Genomic DNA, 23,441 nt, shown 5'->3' with positions numbered 1-23,441 from the left:
GTGTGAAACGCTTAATGAACTACATCTCTGGTCTCGCAGACTCTCACAACAACACACGTCACCAAGGTGGCCGACATTACTGTCTTGTCAAAAATGTGATTGACATTTTGTGGTGACACGTTATTGGACATAATTCACCTCTCGTATTGTGTTGCCACACGGACCCTTTAGTGGGAACACCTGTAGCGTTAGCTTCCATTCCTGCTAGCTCATCAAGCAGAGCAGTTCATGTGATAACCTCTCTGTTATTAATGGCTAATAAAGATTGGAACTCTGTTCTCAATACACCGCCTCCGACTCCCTTTTCCTGGCACTACAACCCTCACTATCAACACAATGAAACACGTCCAGAAGAATGTCATGCAAAAGAAGGCGCTCATCTTCTGAAACGCTGAGGGTGCTGATGCTAGCCCACCTGCAACTCCTACTACACCGACACACACACATTTAAATGTAAGTATGTAGTGGCGTAGAACATGTGTTGGTAAATATGTTACTTTGTTAGGCTACATTTGTTATCACCAAAAATGTGTTCCGTGAAAGTAAAGCAAGTTCATAATTAGATAGACATCGTGAGGTATTTATTTTCGGTACAGTTTATGTTGAAACCGTTAGAGAGTGGCACACTTGTTAGCTTGTTCCATTCTTCTTCGTTTTCCGAAGCCGTGGCTTGGAAGCTTACTTGCTTCGTTTCTGAAGGAAGTGATTTGGAAGTAGACTACGCGACTACCAAGCCAGTATCCTCGAGATTGAGAAACGGCCCGGGAGTTGATGCTGTGGCGGGGAAGCATGAACAACAGTAAAGAGCGCTGTCCTCTGTCCCTTGCTTCATTAATGTATTTTTATTAATACACAACAAGAATAAAATAATGCATGTTTTTTCTGCTTTCTTTTTCAGAGCGATACAAATCATTGTTACCATAAGTTCTTAATAAAACGCACACTGTTGGAGTCAGTCCTAGTTGTACTGCTACCAACAATAAAATGAAGTACTTTTTGGGTAATACTCTCAAATTCTCCTCTTGAGAACAAAATGATGCCACTTCTGCTAAACCCAATCTGTCAGAAATGATCACACTCCTGTAACCAATCATGCTTCAGACTGAGGTTAGGACCGCCCACCTCATTAGCATACGGACACAGAAATACAGAAATGTAAGTGACCGTAAATGTAGAAATATATTAAAGATATATAATAACGTGTGTTCCGTTTTATTTTCATATTTATTTATTCCTGTATTTCTTCATACTTATGTCATGTTCCGTCCTCCATAACCATAAGAGACACAGTTCTCACATGAAACGGCACATTTATTCTCTTATTTGTTCAAATTTATTAGATATTCTGTTATGTTCCATTGTCTAGACCTGTCACAGCCTGAAAGCTGTACAAAAAAGAAAAGGAACTAATTGTATTACATTCACTACTGATTCCCCTGAATGTTGCCTTATCAGAAAAGAGAAAATTGAATACATTGTGAATCTTTGTCTTTCAAAAACATTAAAAAAAACAGTAGATTTTGCAAGTGCTTATTCATGATTACAATAGAGAAAACTGTATTTTGGACTCCATTTGTTCCCTAAGCTTCTATCCCTCCCCTCAGTCATACCCTGGCTGGCATCACTGGTAATGCTACAAAACTGTACATCACTCAGCCTATTCTAGTCTACCAGGCGCCTCCCGTCATCATCAAACTCGGTGAGGCTTTTCACTCCTCGTTTGTAAACCGAGGTCCAGCCAAATCCAGTTTGATTCTGAGGAGAACTGCCCTTTTAAAAGATTTCCCTTCTTGTCTAATGCAGTTTAAGAGCTTCTCAAAAGCACTGATGTCCTGATCAAACACAGAGAACAACAGAGACAAAAGAAAGGAAAACGTAAAGAATAAAAAATGAAAAGAAAGTGTTGAGCATGCAGATCCAATTCTGAAGTTGTTTTAAATCTCTCCTTGTCTTTTGATGATATAATGGCTCCATGTCATGCTTGTACAGGTGTGAAACAAGTCAGTTGTCCTGCAGTTCAGAAACATCACTTCTGTCTCCTAGCTGTACATTCACAAGCATGGATGAGGTACGGTTAAACCATGGTGTGAGCAACAACACGCAGACTGTTCGCTTTACTTTACACACACTGTCCACAGAGCTGACATTACCTGCTCTGACAACATCACAACTTACTTTAAGTTAGCAGTATTGAATGATAGACCTGACACCGCTGAGAAGCTGTGAATAATCCATTCAAGTCTGTGGATGTATGTACAGTTTGTCCATTTCTATAATGGGCCTATTATAAAGTACACTTATAACTCTCTGTTAACCTGTCCAACAAACACAACGCACAGATAGGCTAGACACTCATACCTGATCGAATAAACTAAGTCTCAATCACAGCTGTATATCTGCACTAAGCTACATCATGATCAAAAACATCACAAATATTTTACCTAGAGCCCAAACAGGATCTGCATTACTCTCAAGTTAAAGACTGCAAAAGTGAGCTCTTGCTGTGATTGAATCAATCCAAACCGTAGTGATGCAGGAAAGAGCGCAGTATAATGATCGTGGCTCGTACTATAACCCAACACTGATCTAAACTGTAAGAGTAAAGTGTTTTTAACCTTTTCCGAGGCAATTTCCTCCTTAACCGATGAGAAAAGATCCGACTGACCTCAAACCTTTTGCAGTATTTTCAAACTTGTGAAAATAAAATATACAAGCAAAATGCTCATCAACCCACAACAAACAAAAGCGATCTGCCTGATTTGCTCTGTTAGGGGAGAGAGGAAACTGTAGTTTGAGAACGATATAAAAAAAAAAAAAAAATACCTTGATTCACGCACACAGTCACAAACTCTCATCCTCATTTGTTTTAGTTTTAAAAAGCAATGCGGAGGCTTTTGGGTGCCGTCCAGTTAAAGCCCTAGCCAAGTAGCAAGGACATGCAGCGACAGCATGAGGCAGGTTCAACAGGCTGGTGGAGGAGTGAGAGCTCAGCTGTGAGCCGAGAACACTCAGAAGCCTGGATATTAAATCTGAACATTATTCATCTCAAGAGTGACAGTCCTTTAAGAGCGAAGGCAGCTGATAACACTTACAAGCACACACTAACACACAGGTGTATTGTACAGACTCTCTCTCTAATCAACACAAACAATCCACTTGAGCGCAGCTGCATTGCAGCGACTAAACACATGCAATGACAGTGTAGCGAGGAGTTGCTGTTGTACACATGCACTTGTGACTGAGGAGGAGGGCTGGTGTGCATGTGTGGGGAAAACAATAGCAGAGAATTATCCATCATGCATGAAATTTGCTTTGAACCATAAATGCCTTGAAACGAAAACTAAAAAACAAAGAAAAACATCAGAATTCCCAACTACTGCCAGATAGAGGGTTCAGTAAGATGGAGGGGAGGAGATCTAGACAAATTTAACCAGGACAAGCATATAGACGATACTGAGGGGAGAGACAGACAATTATAATACAAGGGTAGGTCGGGGATAAATGGTCCAATACCTGCTAAATCATCTTATACCAATTTTTGTGGGAACCTGTATACCTAAAAACAACATTCTAAATTATTTAAAAGGCTTGACTTTCTGAGTCACGGTGTACACACCTGAATAAAAACAAAGCCCATTGTAATAATCAACTAACAATTACATATCAGGCAATTTACGTTCTGTGCAAAGAGTTTTTTTTTTCTTTTTATATGTATGCAAAACCATGTTTTCTGTTGTGAACAGGAGGCTTGTGATTGGGGTAGAATCTGTACAGTACTGTTAACCAATCTTTTCAAACCCCCCAATGAATCATGTGAGACAGGAAAAAAAGAGGCGACGTCAGGGCCACTTCCTCATCGTGGTGGACGTGTCTCTGATGACATCATCATGACAGGGTTTGGTTGATTTGCCTCATTCGTCATGAGCAGCACTGGTGCCTCGAATCGGACCTGTTTTACGCAGCTGGGAGACGGAGAGAGAAGTTTGGGTTTACTTTGGGTGAAAGGACGAAAGAGATGGTCAAATGTGGTTGCAATAAGACATGCAGGGAAATCAGCCAACATTTAAAAACAAACGTAACATCAGGAGATAAACAAATTGAAAAAAGTGATGAAGCTGCAAGAGTGTTAAAATGAGTGAAAAAGACAAATGTGATTGATGAAAAGCAGGCAAAAGGACAATGACTGGAATGAGATGAAGAAAGATTAGAATGGGAAGATAAGACGGGGATTATAAAACATCAAGCAAACTGGACAGTACTTAAAAACAAGTCAGTTAGACAGCAGATACACATAGAACGTCTAATAAAGACTGAATTGTTTCATCTTGAAAGTACGGAGAGAATGACTTTCACCTAAACTATGTGTTGATAAATGATTGAAATACTAGGAAAAATGGATTGTGTCTGACCTTATGAGATGAGGAATGGTCCGTTACTGTATGATCTGTATCTCTATCAGTATAAAGTGTTAGAAAACGTAGGTGACAACCTGCTTTGTTGAATTTCTATGCTCTTGCTCAAAAATATAAACAAAAATAAATGATTAGACAGAAGAATTAGGAAATGGGTGGAGAATGATCCATGCAGCGCCACCACCCTCCTCTGATGAGACTTACTCAGCCTGCCTCTAGTGTTTGACCTACAGCAGCGGGCCTCTACTCGTCTGTTGCAGAGGTGCCTCGCACATCTCCCTTCTGACGCATCTAATGTGAAATTCAGGAGTAAGGGGGTTAAATCAGGAAGATTAAGTGTGTCGCGTCGTCTCCAGCAGTCTGCTCCAAACAGAACAATTGATTGATGTGTGAGTTCATTGACATTAAGAATATCTTTAAACATGTCAAATATTAATGAAGGTCTACTGAATCCTGCATTCCAGTTAATGTTGAAATACTTTAACTGCATTATTTACACCTGCTTTCAAATTCAAGACGTACAGTGGATAGTTGGAAATGTAATTACCTCCTCAAGCTCTTTTTGGGTCTCTTCCTCCATCCGCCTGATGTCCTCCATGGTCAAACCCACCCACCTGTCAATCCAGCAGAACAGCTGGCGGTGGAAATTGGTGAAAATACGCTTTTCTTGCTGTGGAAGGACAAAAAAAAGGTTCAAATGTAAAACAACTGCACAACACCAAAAGTGGATTAGAGGCAAATGACAGGTCGGACTGAAGTGGGGGCTCCTGTTTCCTGCCTTCAGTCTGTGTTGGAGACTTTAAATGTGTTTCTATTTAAATAATTGTACAAGGTTAACGTTCCTTTACCCTTGCCTGTCTCATCTCTTCCCTGCACTGATCCATGCTTTACTCAGTTAAATTCTCTCTCCAATTTTAAGAAACACTGAAAAAGCCATGTCTCCCTCTGCTGTTCAAAACAGAAACAACACTTCATTGGTACATTTCAATCGTATCAAAGACTATGCACCAATTATTCATTGAAAAACATGATATGGCAAAGATATATTACCCTGTGGATGAAGTTTTCCACTTTGGTCTGAAGACCCCACCATTTGAACTTGACAGTGACCAGTTTGTACGCACACATGTAAGGACAATCTGTCTTCAGCTCATTCTGTAGAAGCAGGGGGAAAAAGAGGAAAAAGCACATTTCATTCATCTGAAATGTTACCAAGGACAGACAGAGAACATCATGATGTCCAGCAGTAAGCGTTTTATATGTCCTGCTCTCTGGAACTCAGGTACCTTCCATTCAGGGTTGAGGGGTCCTCTGCCCGTCTTGGCGGAGTAGAAAAGGGTAGGATCTTCTTCTGGCTTATAGTCCTGATAAGGGAACAGAGGGCAACAACACATTAAGATAAAGAAACAGAGTGTACCTGAAACACACTGTGCAGATAGACAGCCTTTGTTTAAGGGTCACGTCACCATCATCAGATTTGTTCCTGTTTGTTGAAGTCAGCATGCTCAGAACCACAAGGGTCAAGTAAAGACTACACATACTTTTTTTTACACAGTGAAAGTCAAACATCCAAATCAACAAACACATATTTATGTTCAAGGGGACTTAAGGTGTTAAAACCTCATAGTTCTTAAGACACATTTACAATTTAAAAACAGATTTCATTACCTGAACTATTGTTACAAAGCTCAAAACAAGGCTGTTTTCAGTCAACCTACATTTGCAGGGATTTTTCGCCTGTCCTAAAATCCTTAAAATGTCTGCACCTACTGCATGGGATAATCTACCACCTGATTTTAAACTACAACACATAGTAACACTGAGTGGGTCTATGTATAGATATATTTATATGAATACAGATCTAAAAAAGTCCAGGCGGTTGTTGTGGATATTTTAAACTGGTCAATACTGTAAAGATGTACAATGAGAGTAATCAATAATAAACTGGTGAAAGCAAGCAGCGTTGTCTTGTTGGTTATTTATTTGAAGCTTCAAAGGCACAGGTCTCACAGAGTATAGGTCTGTGTAGAAATACTTTTAAATAATACTTTAATCTGTGCTTTTATGTTAATTGTTGAAACTCAGGTATTTCTTGTAGTAGACATCTTTAATCTCAGTTGGATTAACAGGTTTAACTACTTGCTAGATTTAATCAAAGCAAAGCAAATTCAGTTGAGTCCTATTCGGTCCAGGACTACTAACGAATCAGCATCTACAACATTGTATTTGTACACCCCCACACCAAAGCTCGTGGCTCTCTGCTGTTTTAATCCATTAGGCCTCTGGAAACGAGTGCAGAAACCTGGAGCAGATGGACATTCAGATTACGCCTCAGCCTCAACCTGATCCACTTAAGTCATTACTGTTCATGTGCTAGTGTAAGAAACACTGTGTCCCACCAGGATGAAAATGGCTTAATGCTTCCTTTAAGATTGTAAACCACAGGCGACATGACAGTCTTGGTAGACAGTACTGACAGGAGACCATAATGGACTGGTGAAAGGTTTTAAAAGAAGGTTCAGTGTCATTTATCAGTGGTCTCACGCCATTTACCAAAATACTTTTAATATCTCTTATATCCATTTGACAGCAAATCAAATGACTGATAACCTGTCACAGTGCATTTCCTTGTGCTTTATAAATGCAGTCCAACTGTATAGTCGTGCCATTTCAACAATACAACTTTGCATTAAGACATTTTTTTTCCTTCTGAATGGTCAGAAATGATGCCACATAAAAGATACATTAATAGATAATGCACAGCCTAGAGCTGTTCCAAAGACAGTCAATATTGAATCAGCTGCTGAGGTATATGATAGCAACAATAGGCATTTTACTGGTCACTGTTGAAAAGCTTCTACAGTGCATTACAGACAGTCACTGATTACATGTAAATGGCTATTTATTCAAGTCTTAATGGTTGGATTTCCAGCTGAGAGAGACAGCTGTCCGCAAGAAGAAATGATAGACTTTACATTTTTCACGAAACTGACAATGAGTGGAGTGACAAGCAAGTGCAGAATCCAGGCAGGAAATTGATTGGAGTATCCATTGTCGCCAATTCAAGTGAATGCTCCCCCCCAGTCAATTTCAAGAACATTTAGTTTTTTATGATAAACATGATGAGTGAGATATATTGCAAACAACCATATGGCCATAAATGAATAAAGTGACTGCATGTCTCTCATTCTGTATGACCACACTCTTCCTCAGGGTGGACACACCATGCTGTAAATCAGTTACCAACACCTGATTCACTTGCTGTGTGCTTTTAGTTTGTGTTAATCTATGTTTAGTGGTATGAAAAAAAGGCCTTTTAGGAACACCAGTATAAAACAGAAAACCTCACCCCTGGGGCCACTTCTTCTTTGCTGGCAATATCTATTGGAGACACCTCCACCGTCCTCCATGTTGGCTCGTCCAGGTCATGGACCTAAAACAAAGAGAAACATGTACACCTCAGCTCAGCACACAAGGGACACTTTGTTCCCTTCAGGAGGTCAGTGTTGAGTGAAAATCTAATGACATTCAAAACCACAGCAGTGTATTGGAACTTCAACTCTTCTTCTGCAACTTTATTAAGATGTTTTTTTCTTCTTATGTGGGAATCCACCCGTTTCACACTTTGAAGCTTGTGTTGCGTCCTCTGGGGTTTCAGAGGGGAATCAGGGAGTTTGGGAGAATAATCAATATATGCATTTGGACTTGGAGACTTAAATGTATAACAGAAAGCCTGCATTATAAACTGGGCACAAACTCTTTTTAAAGGGCTGTTAATCAAACAGGGATGGTCCAATGAAACATGCTCTTATGTTGTATTATGGGAAATGTAGGATGCAGTGTTCCAGATTGTGACTTATACTAGGGTCTGAAGGTCAGGACATATTAGCCTCTGCTGCTGTTCTTTTTTAATCTTCTCCTGACTTGAAAAGAGTGCAACACCAAAATAAGAACCCTTTTAACACCAACATGCCTCCACACCGTTTACCCTGGTCACTTACATTTTCTATTGTTCCCATGTCAGGTTTGTGCCACGTCTCGATCTTTATCATGAAGTCGTCCTTCATGTACTCGTTCTGAAAAGCAGACACATTTTTATCAAGGGGGATAAAGAGAACTTGGCCTTTAGTTTTTAAAAGTACCACTGGTAAACTGAATGAAGTACAGCTGGCTTCAAAGGGCCAGGACAAAAGAGCACAGAGAACACCGTAAAATGAGGATTCTGCTATTGTGCTTAAACCCTGCAGCTAAATCCAATCAACCAATCAAACGGTTACACTGAAACATCACTAGTGATGCTGCTCGGCTCAGGCTATTTTAAAGCCCTCGTAACAGTGTAAGCTGGCAGGTAATGTACAGCAACAGGGATCAGTGTCAGCAGGCAGATAGTGGTATGTGTGATACCACCCCCCAGGAGATAGGGGGAAGCTCCAGGGGGGAGAGTCAATCTTTTCAAACACTTTTAGCCTCAAATTAAAAAGAATTATCAACTTCCGACATGCAAACTATTGTAGCTTATTAGCCAGGTAACAGCCTCTACCGTTATATCATTCCCTGTGGGGATAAAAACTTCTCACAAAAGAAATCAATGGCAAAAAGAAAAACATTTGTGTTAGTAAGGAATCCTTTTAGAACTGTTTACCCCCTCTTTAAAAACTCTTTATTTAATGAAATGATGTACAATCCTGAGAACAAAACACCCGTAGTAGTAAATAGAGAAAATAGGAGGAAGCTCATAGAAATGTTGTTTATTAATATTCTTGCAGGGCTAGCTGGGGAGCTAACCACAACAACTGCTAGTCAGCTCTGTGAGGAGTCACACTACATCAAAACCTTAAGAAACATGAACTTCAGAGAGTAACAAGTTTGAGAAACAACTCACCGTCACAACTGCAAAGCGGGAGGGGAAGAAAAGGGAATTAAAAAAAGCATCAGTATCAACAATCTGGATTCAATTGATCAGAAAACGTTCAACTAAGAGAGGAAAACAACTGTATTACATTCATAAAATGTGCTTTGAAGGTTTTGCTTTAACTACAACATTTTCATCATCCAGCACCCTATTGTGAAATAACATGAAGTATGAAATGATTCATTCATCGACGTGAACTTACTTGTGCGACAGTACGGGTAGGCGTTCCAGGCCTTTTCGTGAAAAACTAATGCTCCCTCTGGTGCAATCATCTTCACATAACCTGGGACTTTACTGCAGTGGGAGGGAAAGAACGTCAGAAAAGCAACTCTGTGATCCTTTCAAGAGGAAGAAAACATCCAGGGTGATTGTGTTTATCTGCAGGTTGGTTTGAACTTTCATCTTGAAACATGGAGAACATCAAGCAGGAATAAACTCAAAGGAAACACTTTTGGCATAATAATAACACATTACATTTATATAGCGCTTTTCCTGGTGCTCAAAGCGCTTGAGGCAAGCAGAGCAGTCATCACTACCTAATGTCTGGCTCCCACAATAGCTATACCTGTAAATGGTAATAGTCCTTTCTCTGTGATCTAAACAAACACGTCCAGATAGAGGAAACAATCACGTTCTGATGCCAGCGCTTTGTTTTATTTACCTTTTTGGTGGTGTTGGCCAAAAGCTGATAACAACGCCATGGGTAATACGTGTTTTCATGTTTATGTCGGTCACAAAGGGGCTATCTCTGAATATTGAGGCTGCAGATGTTTCCCTGTCTCTCCATCCTCATCACTGAGCCATTTATTGCATCCACTAAGTACCACTGCTGCATGCAAAAAGCCTACACTTTTAGCCTAACACAAACCTGTGTAGCCATCACTGTGGCGGCTTTCACACCAGCGCTTTTCCCTTTCTAGCTCTGAGCTAGAGCTTTTCTGGTTCAGCTCCGGTTTCCCTTTTCTGTTCCCGCTCTGTTCACACCGCCCAGAGCTGCCGCTGCTGCGTCATGACGTCACCGTTTACGTGCCTGCTTCATAAAATCCAAACCGCGCGGAAATCCCTCACATCGACAACGAAACGAAACGAAATGGAAGGCATCGGACGACTTTACTTGGAACTTTACAAACATCACATGCGAAATGCAAGACTTCTTTGTGGTCTTCAGCATCTACTTCTCAGTGATCTCAGTGCTGCGTTTGACACTGTTGACCACAACATATTACTCGAACGACTAGAAAACTGGGTGGGACTTTCGGAAACAGTTCTAAATTGGTTTGAATCCTACTTAAAGGACAGAAACAACTTTGTTTCTATAGGTAAATACACATCTGAGTTGACAAATATGACATGTGGGGTTCCTCAAGGCTCCATCTTGGGGCCTCTTCTCTTTAACATCTACATGCTACCACTGGCTCAGATAATGAAAAACAACAAAATAAGTTACCATAGCTATGCGGATGACACACAAATTTACGTAACAATTTCACCAGGAGACTATGCTCCAATTCAAACACTGAGTAAGTGCATTGAACAAATCAATGACTGGATGTGTCAGAACTTTCTCCAATTAAACAAAGATAAAACTGAGGTAATGGTTTTTGGAGCCAAGTCAGAACGTATAAAAGTTAGCACTGAGCTTCAGCCTGCAATGTTCAAAACAACAGATAAAGCCAGAAATCTAGGTGTAGTCATGGACTCTGACCTGAGTTTCAACAGTCACATTAAAACTGTTACTAAATCAGCCTACTATCACCTAAAGAACATATCTAGGATTAAAAGACTAATGTCACAGCAGGATTTGGAAAAACGTGTCCATGCTTTTATCTTCAGTAGACTGGACTACTGTAATGGTGTCTTCACAGGTCTCACTAAAAAATCTATTAGAAAACTGCAGCTGATTCAGAACGCTGCTGCTCGAGTCCTCACTAACACTAAGAAAGTGGATCACATCACTCCTGTTCTGAAGTCTTTACACTGGCTTCCTGTGTGTCAAAGAATAGATTTCAAAAATACTGCTGCTGGTTTATAAAGCACTGAATGGTTTAGGCCCAAAATACATTTCTGACCTCCTGCTAAATTATGAACCATCCAGATCTCTCAGGTCTTCAGGGACTGGTCAGCTTTCTGTCCCCAGAGTCTAAACATGGTAAAGCAGCGTTCAGTTATTATGCTCCAAATATCTGGAACAAACTCCCTGAAAACTGCAGGTCCGCTGCAACTCTGACTACTTTTAAATCCAGACTAAAGACTTTTAATTGAACTATTCACACCTTAAACTGCACTGTAACTTTTATCCATGTATTTTTTCTTTTAATGTTTATTTTATTATCTTTTCTTTTTAATGACTGATTTTAAATGCCATTTTCTTAATGTCTTTCGTTTTTTGTAAAGCACTTTGAATTGCCTTGTGTTGAAAGGTGCTATATAAATAAACTTGCCTTGCCTTACTTCAACCCGCCTCGACGTAAGAGAGACGTAAGCGACGGCGCCTCTTAGCTCCGAAGCTCTTGCCTCTAGACCGACAATTTTTTGGAGCTGGAAGTGAACCGGATTCCGGAGCTACGAGGCGGCGCCTCTGCGGTGTGAACAGGAAAAACCGGTACTTTTCAGGCTCCAGCTCCGAGCCGGAGCTGAAAACGCGTTGGTGTGGAAGGGGCATGTAAGGCGGTCAACCTACTGTATCCACCCTATGATTGGCTAAGGGTTATTTAAATATTTTCTCTTTTTAAAAAGTCGGGCAATGTTTAACCTTAGACAATTCAGTTTGAAAGACTTGCCTCTTTAGATGGTATATTTTATGTGTGTATTGTCCCTTCTCCCCATCCTTCTCATAAGGTTCGTTCTTCAGCACCTCGATGCCTTCTCCTCCTCCTGTCTCATTCTTGCTGGCCTCAGCCACAGAGAACAGCTGCCCTACTTGATACTGTGAGAAATAGGAAGAGAAAGAAAAAAGACTGAATATACAGCATTAAAGTGCAGGGACAAATCCTGCTATTATTGCTGAAACAGACAAAGACTGAGCGTGTCCCTGAAGCCAAGGCAGGTGCTTTGAGGATATTTACCGCTCTCATCCACTAGATGCTGCACAGAAAAATCTTATACTGCATCAACACCTAAAGCCCTGACTACTCTCTTTAATTCTATTGTATATAAGGCTCTAAATGAGGTATGTTGGAGTGTGTTTATCAGCCTTTGAATTGTGGTGTTTGCTTCTTAATTGTCCTATAATACAGGATTTCTGATAGTGTTATGAGGTAGCTGAGCCGTAAAGGTTTCACAACACCCTTTTATTAACTTGGGGCTGACCTCACAAAAGCTACATGCATGTTGTCTCTTAAGTATATCAAAAAGACCTCCAAAATAACTTCTGCTGCTGATATCATTTATTTTATGTTGCTGTACTAATTCTCTAGAAAACCCATTAAGAGCAAACTAAATGTGGCTGGCAGTTTAAATGAGGAATCACATGTTTTTCCAATTTAGAAAATGCTGTGAAATAGGGCCAATTAAAAGTATCGTGTCACTAGATATCACACTGGGGTCTGGGCTCACTGAACCAATCTAGTTGTGAGGGTTTAAAGAGCACAATTGCAACCAAAAAATATAATTTCAAGCACAAAAAAAGGATTCCTAATAAGAGAAATATAATAGAGATTGTAGTTTTAAAGTCTGAGCTCACACTCCAGTCCAGCTCTCTCTCTGCAAACACCAACACCAGCCTGTCACACCAATACCAGTGCTCTCTAACAAAGGCTATTTTGTCTCGATATGTGCCTCAGACGAAAGCCTGAGTGGAAGAGACTTCTGTGTACAGGAGAAAATAAATACAGAAATATGACTATTCCAACATGGTGTGTCTGTGATATACAGTATGATGGGCAAGGTTCGCTGTAAAGAAAACATGTCTTTAAGTATCAAAGATGGTATGGATGTAATGATTACTCACCTCTTCCACAGAGACTGGCAACACTACACGGCTGAGAGAGTGGAAACAAGGGAGGGGTGGGGCAGGAAATGGAGAGAGAAACAAACAAGTTCAAATACTGGGGTAAAATACTGGAGAAGATGGGGTTTGAAAACAGTCCATAGTCGATTCTGGGCAGAAGTAAGTGGTGCTTTCTTTCACTCAAAGTGAAATATTGCTGTGATTTTTTTAGTCTTAATATGACCAGCTATGATTGAGCACAAATACACAAATATCCCAATATGTTTATGTATAAATAGCACTGACTGAACTTACAAAAACATGGAGCAGTAAATAAACATTACTCCGCTCTGACCATCTTTGGGGAAAAAATGAACTGGGCCCCCAGCCTGAATGTTGAAACTCAGCTTTGGCTCAAAAGGTCTTTCATCTGCACACAGCTATAATGCAACAATAACTACGAGGTAAAGGTTGAACACAATTTAGGTCAAACATAAATTGGTGAACAAGGGTATTCTAAAACCTTAACATTATCTGCATCATTTATAAAAACTGTTTTATCAGGATAATTCATTAGGATTTCTGCCAACTACCCATTTGTACTACATGTTGTATATAAAAGTGTTACTGCATGACATTGGGACATACTGGATTGTCGTACTTTTATTTAGTTTTTTTGGTGGTGACAATAAACATTATACTGTGTGTCCAGTCATGTAATAAGAACACAAGATGCTGAACCAATAACATGAGGTAATTCACATTTAAAGTAACAAAAAGACAAGGATAGAGCAGCTGCTCAAAAGAGGCATAACAAGGGATCAATTATACATAGCTGATATTTGGCTATGGCAGCTTATTTGAACATGAAACAATCACTAATTCCTCTAGTTTCCTGCCCTCCAAGAAAGCCCCTCCCCCTCTCATACTTCCTATCAATGAGGTGCAGGGACTAGCAGATTCAGCACCCCACCCTTAAACATGAAGTGATTGATAAGGTTAGCTTGAGGCGGTTTACAGGCTGACAACAATCAGACAGCTAAAAGAGGATCCCCTGAACAACAACACTCATGAAAAAACCTTGCCGCTAAAACCTTGCATCAACAGAAATACATCTGCAACTTTAATGATATATAGATTTATTGTTTGGGGGGGTTTTTCTAGCAAAAATTACGTTTTACGTTGTAAGGGAATACCTATTGGTTTAGGTGTGTTGGTTATAGTTGAGCTTTCTTCCCAAAAAACAAATACAACCACCACATTAGATATATGTGTGTTATACTTCATAATACATGATGATCCATCATCATTTATCTACACTTTAAAGACACATCCAGAATCTGTGCTGTATCTTTAGAAACAATGTTGCACAACTGGAAAAACAAAGGCAGAGTGCAGCAGGGTTTGTTGTGCTCATACTGCTGGTGTGTGGCTTTTGTAACGGAGAGAAATTAACAAGTTGGCTCTGGCAAAAACGTAAATAGCATCCACTGCATTAGATGTTGAAGTAAACGGATCAATAATGGGACCCTGACACTACCAGAGGGCTTTTTAATCCAGTGCAATGAAGAGCAGAAAGCTTTTACTGGATGATATCCACTGTTTCACAATCAGTTTTGTTGTATTTGCTAATAAAGGGAAGGATCTTTAATCAAAACAAAACGTGCTTTGCTGAACATGAGATAAAAAGTGACTGACAAACGCAATAGTGAGATAAGAAAAATCTGGAGGCCTACAATCTGCTCAAACCCCCAACTGCTGAAAATGACACCACAAAGTGTCCATTCTCTGCAGCGCACAGGTGTGTTAATGAGTCATTGATTATTCTCCTTTAAGAAATTGATTGTGTTGTGCTAGGCAAACATAAACATGCATTATAATCAGAACATTTGTTTCCTTGGTAGTCGATGCATTCATTTCATACACATTGACTGTGTTTACACTGACTAACATTCACTTTGTTATACAGAGTACCCGCAGCCATACTTGCCAACCTTGAGACCTCAGAAATCGGGAGCATTTCAAAACCACCGCAGGGGGTGGGGGGGGCATCGCCGGAGCTGTATTAGATTAACATGCTTAATGTAGTTGTAAGTGCACTGTCTTGATGGAGCATATGTGTGGGCTGGACCTGTATTTTACAGGAAATGAGTGAGCAGAGTGGAGTTGTTAATCCTTGTTCTGTTTTCTGTGACTATTTTCCTCACCCTCTCAGACTTTCAGTTGCGCGTGCTACTAAAGAGACGTGCTACCATGGAAACCAAACAATGGTGTAGCTGTATTAAAGTCAGAGTGGAAACAGTCCTGAGTAAATCTGATTTTGTCAAAAATCGGGAGAAATGCGGGAGAAATATGACCCCGGGAGGAAACCGGGAGAGGGCAATGAAATCGGGAGTCTCCCGCGAAAATCGGGAGGGTTGGCAAGTATGCCCGCAGCAGAGAGAGGATTGGACTGGAAATAGCTTTCTTGGATTATCAAGGGCACAACTATTCGACAAAAGCTGACCAGTCACAGTTCAAGAGGTCTTGTACTCCAGGTAAGCTGTTGTTATGTAATATCCCGTCAAGTCCTCTATGTGCCTTTGCAGACTTTACTGGTACTGTGCAGCTTAGACACAGAGGGGGATCAACCTTTGTGACGTTTGAATATTTAACTGTTTCACTTTTCATTCATGTGACTAATAGAACTACTACACCATCCATGTAATGCTGCTAGGGGTGAATTGGTCAATCAACAAATCGGCTTGTTTGTGTCATTTGTCATTGCAAGCATATTGTTTTTGTGTTAAGATTGTTGCAGAGACAAAACAATTAATTTCATTAACTTATAATGGACAATATTTAGACAAAACATGTATTTGAGAAAACATTTGCAGATTCAATTATAAAAAATATAAGTGTTGGTGCAACCAAGGTAATTACAAATCATTGAATTTAAAACTAAAGAAATCTGCAAGCTAATGCACCTTCATGTAAAGTGTAATGTGTGTCTGTCGATCATGACCAAAGTTGAGTTTTACAACAGTGATAACAGCTCACTCTTACTGTACACACTTATGTAAGTTGTGCAAGATAAGCATGTCTGAATTGGACATACTGTTCATTTGTTTCTACAGCAATTCAAATGTATTTCTCAGCAGCTTTTCTTTTAAAGTGTTGAAGATACTGATTTAGGGATTAGGACAATGTGTAGATATAGTGCACAAAATCCTTCTAAGATAGCAGTAAAACACAACCAGAAAAATAACCATGGTGATCTGACCGAGCTCTCTCCCAGATGCCTTATTCACTTCCATATTAGTGCAGAAAGAAAAGAGAATTAACAGTGACGCTAATATTGAAATGTACTTTTCTCTTAATGAGCTCATCAAAATGTAGGTCTACACATTTTCTTCAATTAAGGCTCCCTTTAAAAACAAGATGCCTCCTATACATTGATCATTGTTTAGAATCACAATATTTATAAACAACAATAACAGTTAGAAAACATAACAACATGAGTTGATAGGAACATCTGTTTGCTTAATGATTATATTTTGCATAGAATAATCAAATATATTGTTCCATGGTCATACATTTGATTAGAAAGCATAATGTGGGCAAACTATACTACAGTATTATATATGTATAAATCCATATCTCCTGACCAATAACATTTTTACTTTAATTATTATGTTGTGTAAGTTTTAAATACTCCTCTACAATTGCGTTAATACAAATGCAATACAGGTTATTTTTGTATTATTGTTATTCCACAGAAACACACCATGTTGGTTGTATCTAACCTTTAACACATGTTTTTTTAGCCTAGTATGCAATAATAATTCAATTTTAAAATAAGAAGAAAATGTGGTAGATTTAAGCAGATGTATGTTTTAACCAAGGCTACTTGAACAAACAAGGCTACAACAGGTACCGTTATCTGGAGCGGATATTGGTTAGCCACATAGCAGAAGCTAATAAGCTTTGCTGAAACGAAAGTGGATGAAAAGGACCCCCTCAATACCAATACGACAAATGTATGGGCTCAAATTTGGTGGTTAATTGCGTTAGAGATGGTGCTTGGTAAGTATTAGCCGCCCATTTAAAAGGCTAACTCTGTAATGCTAGCGCCAACAAAGTAACAGTAAAGTAACCTCAAGCTAGCGTGAAGGGTACAACTGCTATGTGAAATTAGCAAATACTGGACGAAAATACCTGCTAAACTCTTTGTTAACGATATGATTGAATGTAATACACCAACATGGCAGTTAGATAGTGTTAGATATAGGTTTATAAATGAACTTGTTGTAAAAAATGCTTATGCAAGCAGCTAGCCGGCTGCTAGGGCTAACTTAGCCAAAGCTAGCATTACGTTCATGTTAAATCCGACGGTGAAGGAACCTTAATCTGACACTCACGGGACCAAAGCTTAACATTACGGCACTTTACACATATAACATGCTGCAAACCGGTTAGCTACCTTAATGTTGGTGACATATCCAACCCTCAAAATCATGTTGACTGACTGAATGTCTAGATTGTTTGTGTGTAGCCTTTCTATGTAACTCATTTTCACTAAGAAGCTAATTATCCCCTCCGCTGCTACAACTCAGATGCTAACGTTAGCTTGCACTAGCAACGCCTAAAAAAGACCGGTGTGTCCCGTTATCCACGTCCTGATCCACCCTGCTCAAAGCTGGCTTCTTACGGGTTACGCGACCGCAAACGACAGACCTGAACGATACATATATATTTACTCTTCAGTAATAGGCACTCGAATAGATGGAAATCAGCCTCTAAACACACCAAAAACCGTTTTTTAAAAACACCTCATACTCACTATTCTTTGATGAGCACCATCTTCGTCACCCGGGCTGCGCCTGCGCACTGGGACCGGACACCAGAAAGAATTATCAACAAGTTCGTTCCGCCCTCCAGAAAAAATATGATAGGCTGAAAAATCCACACCACTGTCTCTTCGATTTACCAGAGTATGAATTAAACATGATTTCTACATATTAATTAGAAACATTTGATTTACTACAAAATAAAATCCATTGCAATAGATAGATAGACAATTTCATGTAAGTGAAAATGTGGAGAGAATTGATTTGTGTCATAAAAACAAAACAAGGAAAAGAACGTTTTTATTTGTCCACTTCTTGAGAATTGAAATATTTCCAAATAGGAGTCTGGCACTGCTGTAAAATGATACATTATAAAGTGGCTAACACACTGAACAGCAAGAGGTACCATGCTGACAATCACACATACAATCTCCATAAAAAATATCAAAATGTTTTCCTTACGTCCTTTTTTTATTTTAATTGTCTTTATAAAATGTATAATAATGACTGGAAAACACTGTTTACTTTACAAAATAAATGACAACCATAAGCATTGATAGTGACATTTACCAATAGTTATCACACAATAAATCAAGATCAAATTCAGGTTAACTTACAACAATATAGCGAGCATTTAGGTTGACATAAAATGTTCTCTTTTTCTCAGGCATTCAGTCAACAGACTGAGTACAGTACATGGAGGCATTGAGATACATGCTCTCTAGTCAGTCATCAAAACACAATTAAAGCCAGAGACTCAACACTTCTCATTTTGTCCTTCCAGCTCTCTCCAGGAGAAGGCACAGTCATCACATTCACAAATGTAACATCCCTTCACATAAAGTAGTGACGTGTAAAATCACTCAGTCAGTATGAAACAGCATTTTTAATCCTATTCCTCAGCAGGTATTGCTTAAAAAATGTGGTAGTATTTAGCTGACAAATTGATAGCCTCTTTCATAGCACAATAAATGAAACAGAAGATTGTCCCTCTGGGTTCAGCAAATATCTCAACATTTAGAGGATGGAAAAAAATGTCCAGGTGAGAGAAACTTGTAGCCGTTCCCCGAGGGAATTTTGATGCTTCCTTTAGAGTTAGCCGATGGAGGTGGAGGCGGTTTAGCCTCCAGTTTTTGGTGACCATTTGGTCTCTCGCCAGTGTTATGATCCTCAGATCCTTCTAGATTTTTGCTGACAGACTCTTGTCTAGGTGAGAGATTAAGCAAACCCAAAACATCTTTCTGAACTGTACTCATTTTTTTATTCCCCCCTCGGAGTAAACTGGCAGGGCAGGGCCCCTCTTGTTTCTGGCCAGCGTTGGCCCAGAACGTTTTTAAGTTATGAATTGCTTGGACTTTATGGTCCCGCTTTGGCTGGTTGGGTTCGGGGGTGTTTGCAGGGCTGGAGGAGGCTGAAACGGATCCTGTGGAGGAATAAGAAAGGGCCGGCGATGGGGCACTGCCAGCAGGAGAGTGGGAAGGGGAGATGTGAGTGGTGTAAGGTGAGGTCGGGTATTTCAGTTTGAGCTGGGCCTGTACATGCACATCTGGGGAATTGGTGTGGAAAGGCGACCCTTGTTCATTCACAGAGAGAGATAAAGAGGGAGAGGAATGAGCCGGGCTGTTGTAGCCGGAGCTGATTTTCTGCAGCGATGAGGAGCGGGATGGCAGTTTTGGTCGAGTTGGGGGAGGTGTAGAAACAGAAGCGGAGAGGGGTGAGAACTGACCAGAGGGGGAAAGAGGGGAGGAGCAAGCCTTTAGACTTGCTCTACTGGGCGGTCTGCTAAACGCACTGGTCTCAGAGGGCTGGAAGCCTCGTGTCGCTCCAGTCAGAGTTGGAGTTGTGGGAGTCGACATTGAATGCTGCCTGGCATGCGCCTCTTCTCCCCCCTCAGGCCCCCTCAGTGTTTTCCCCCTAATGTTTGCTTTCTGCAGGCTCTCCACAGCCTGCATGTGGACCTGTGTCTCCTCCAGGATCTTCTGGGCCAGTTCCTGGGGGTCCAGCTGTCCTGCGGGCCCCATCCTCTCCTCCTGGGACTTGATTGTGCTGTCAGTCTCAGTACTCGACTGGTCCGACTCAGAGCTGCTGACCTTTGCTTTCGCTGTCCTCTGAGGAGGAGAGCTGGGAACAAAATAATAAAGTTATAGAAAGATTAGTTGCAAGTTAGCTTTGACTATAATTCCTATGACATTAATCATAAATTAATCATCATTTATTCCTTTCTTAATGTATCATTACCACTTGGTAAACCATATCAAATATCATGAAGGAGAAAAGATACAATTATTTTACAATATCTTTAGTTGGGCTTGTTTCAAGCTTTATTTTGTAAAATGAGGTGTGTGATTGTTATTTTAAGATAAAGACATGCATTCCTGAACATTTCTTAATATAAGAAAGATTTTATATATATCAAACAGGTTGCATTTAAAAATGATAAATCATAAAATATGAAAGAAAACAAGTTATGCAGGTAATTCTTCAATCATAAGTCTTCAATGAGCTGCACATTTTGAGGTTTGAGTGACTGTACATCGGCTCATCCCATTTTGCATCTCTGACAAGTGCATTTAAAAAAACACCATATCTTTTAATCGACATGAACGTCAAACTTACATTTCCTGCTTGGACTTGGAGCTGGTAAGAACTTTGAGGGGCAGCTGTGGAGCTTTAATGGGAGATGTAGGTGAGCTGATGCTTCCCTTGGAGGAAATAGTAAGAGGGTACCCATGACCCCCGGCTGTCCCTCTCCCAGCACCACCTCTGCCGTTTCTGTGTCCGGCAGGAAGTGGCAGCGTGTCACATTCCCTCCTCCCTCGTCCTAAAGGCTCACTGCTAATAATGGAGTAACCCTCGTACTCCTCTTCCTCCCCTTCTCCTGACGTTCCTCCTCCCTGATTGGTCATTCTTCCTCTCGACATGCCTCCTGTGTGGCGTTTTGAGGCGTAGTGGCCTCCTCCTCCGCGATGTCTGTCCAGATCTTGCTGATGTGAGCGCTGGCTGATGATGTCACTTCCTGCGGGCTCAGGTCGCGACAGGAAGCTGAGGGAGGAGGCGAGGGAGCTTAGGCTGTAGACGGAGATGGCGTCGCAGGAGAGGTTGTCGGGGCAGACGGGGGGTAAGAAGGACGGCTGGGGGGGGTAGCACCCAAAGGAGAGGGGTAAGGAGTGAGGCTGGGAGGCCGACTGGGAGGACGACAGAGACTCCAGGGAGGAGGAGCTGTCCATGCTCAGTCGCTTGGGAAGCTCCGTGGAGTCTGAAAAAAAGACAGGTGTCAGGGTGGACTAGAGATAAAGATTTAGTTTATAAAAAAGAACATTTTTCATTATTCTCACCGAAAAGTGCCAGAAGAGACTGAAGGGCAAAGTGCATGATGCGCCTGCTGGCCTGCTTTCCAGTCTTCAGCACGACCTCCTCCTGACCCACCTCACAGAGATCAAAACCTGACAGAGACAACAGGTAACAAATTACAACTACATTCACAATTTTGAAGTGATTTCATATCCAGTTTTTGGTAGTTTATAAATCTGACTTTCAGATGGAAATATTCATTTGTACTCCACTACATTTGTCTAAGACCTATCTTAACTGGGTACTTTGGAAATAAAGATTTGAATACAGAAAATATTTGACTTTATTAATAAGTAGTTTAAATGATATCCAAGTTTAGCAGTTACTTGTTGTTAGCAATTTTCTAATGAAGGCATGTTATAAGCTTGATGCAGTTGCAAGTTTTTGAAAAGTTGTTACAACTTGGGTAACTGTGGCTGCGAGGGAGTGGGGTTGTCTTTCAACCAGAAGGTTGTGAATTCGATCCCAGCCTGTGCAGTCAACATGTCGATGTATCCTTGGGCAAGATACTGAACCCTGAGCAGCTCCCGATGGCGTGGCCACATGTGTGAATGCGTGTTAATGTTAGCTTCCCTAGAGCAAGTGGTACTGCTCTACATGAATGAGGTGTGAATGGGTGAATGACTCTTTTAGGGGGTCGTAAAGACTTGATAAAGCGTTCATAAGTACAGTCCATTTACCATATACACACATTAATTCAAATGAAAAGGCATCGTGAGTGATGCTGGAGCAGCATGTTCACATGCAAAATAGATGTTACACAATAGTTGTCCTTGATAATGACAGTTGAGTAATACTATTAACTATTAACTTATAACTGAGAAACCTATGCCTGGTTAAAAAGTGGCACCAGATGCTGTAAACATGTCAATAAGTAATGTAGACATAATGAATGTACTTGTAATTGTTTTTAAATCTCTGAAAAGGAAAATCTGTGTATATTGTACCTTTACTCTTGATGCAAACATTTACATTCTTCACACATCTTTATCCTAAGCAATATTACCATTTAATACATTATACTAATTTACTATATGACATAGATAAATGTATAGTTATCTACTCTGAAGTGTTTTTGGAAGGACTCACCGAGTGCAGCCATGAACTCGTGGCAGCCTGGAAGCCTCCAGAGCTGCACACTGATGGACACCTGAATGGGAGCCAGAGAGAAGTCTTGCTCTTTGTCGCCCGACTGCAACTGAACCAGCACCTGGTGAAGCTTTGGAGAGGAGATCACATATCATTACATTGGATGGTACAGTTAGTTTGTCACAAAACAAGTGTGGTTTAACACTCTTCACTAAGGCAAGAAAGATGTAGCACTCGCATCACAGACATCTTTCAAATAACAGAAGTCTGATGTACAACAACTTCACTTTATGTGCCTGCTTTGATTCATGTCACGCTTTCTTTGAACTCAAAGTCATTCATAAACACTTACCGTGCCCACCATGCTTTTTACCGCCTTGTGAGGTGGGTATAAGAGGGGAGGAAACAGATTTTGAGGGGTTTATTCCTTTTGAATTGTTTGGTTTGAGTCACTGCAAACTGAATCATGTATGGATGATGATACCTGATGATACCCATATGGTGTATATGAGGGCTATACAGGCTTTGAAATATGTTCTACTTGTAGGTGTATGACTCAAAGAAATGTCAGACATGCCTTTTAGACAATTAGGAGATCATTAAAGGACATGCAATTACAACACACATGCATTCAAGAGTTTAACTTCCAATGAGAATGGTGGGAAAACTTCCCTTTAATAATTTCAGTTTGGTTTTATACCCAACTCTAACTGAAAATGGTCAAGCTGCCAACATTTGGACAGGAGTAGTTCTGACTGTTCAGTTATCACCATATGCTCACAGTAATACACTTGAAGAGCAGCAGTGAGTGGAGTTCAATGCTTTATGGAATGCCCTAGGATTGCCTCTAAGGCAAAAAAAAGATGCTTGACCTCATTGGTTAATATTTGTAGGACTGTTAGGAGCCTGAACGGAATACC

The 23,441-nt window shown here is 40.4% G+C and overlaps 2 protein-coding genes across 4 annotated transcripts in view; both read right to left on the bottom strand.

The window, feature by feature from the left end:
- Positions 1–1,314: 1,314 nt before the first annotated feature.
- On the bottom strand, positions 1,315–18,118 carry pitpnb (phosphatidylinositol transfer protein, beta). The gene is made up of 12 exons (XM_034224095.1): positions 18,075–18,118; positions 13,274–13,304; positions 12,105–12,250; positions 9,527–9,618; positions 9,295–9,302; positions 8,414–8,488; positions 7,762–7,845; positions 5,699–5,776; positions 5,463–5,567; positions 4,960–5,082; positions 4,617–4,703; positions 1,315–3,962 (listed from the first exon to the last, which is right to left on the bottom strand). Exons 1-11 carry the CDS (start codon positions 18,092–18,094, stop codon positions 4,656–4,658), a joined length of 810 nt encoding a protein of 269 aa, XP_034079986.1. The 5' UTR covers positions 18,095–18,118; the 3' UTR covers positions 1,315–3,962; positions 4,617–4,655.
- Positions 18,119–18,364: 246 nt separating this feature from the next.
- Positions 18,365–23,441, bottom strand: part of ttc28 (tetratricopeptide repeat domain 28) — a 141,551-nt gene continuing 136,474 nt past the window's right edge. For 2 of the 3 annotated variants that reach the window (XM_034224153.1, XM_034224155.1), the window contains 5 exons: positions 22,874–22,897; positions 22,522–22,651; positions 21,417–21,524; positions 20,698–21,337; positions 18,365–20,202 (listed from right to left, as the gene is read on the bottom strand). In XM_034224153.1, coding sequence (XP_034080044.1) covers positions 19,092–20,202; positions 20,698–21,337; positions 21,417–21,524; positions 22,522–22,651; positions 22,874–22,897 — 2,013 coding nt within the window. In that variant the 3' untranslated portion in view covers positions 18,365–19,091. The remainder of the gene's footprint in view (positions 20,203–20,697; positions 21,338–21,416; positions 21,525–22,521; positions 22,652–22,873; positions 22,898–23,441) is intronic. The other variant, XM_034224154.1, reaches the window with a different exon arrangement.

The sequence above is a fragment of the Gymnodraco acuticeps genome, unplaced genomic scaffold, assembly GCF_902827175.1.
Source record: "Gymnodraco acuticeps unplaced genomic scaffold, fGymAcu1.1, whole genome shotgun sequence".
Taxonomy (NCBI): domain Eukaryota; kingdom Metazoa; phylum Chordata; class Actinopteri; order Perciformes; family Bathydraconidae; genus Gymnodraco; species Gymnodraco acuticeps.
The sequence above is the reverse complement of the archived record's forward strand: the minus strand, read 5'-3'. Positions and strand labels throughout refer to the sequence as shown.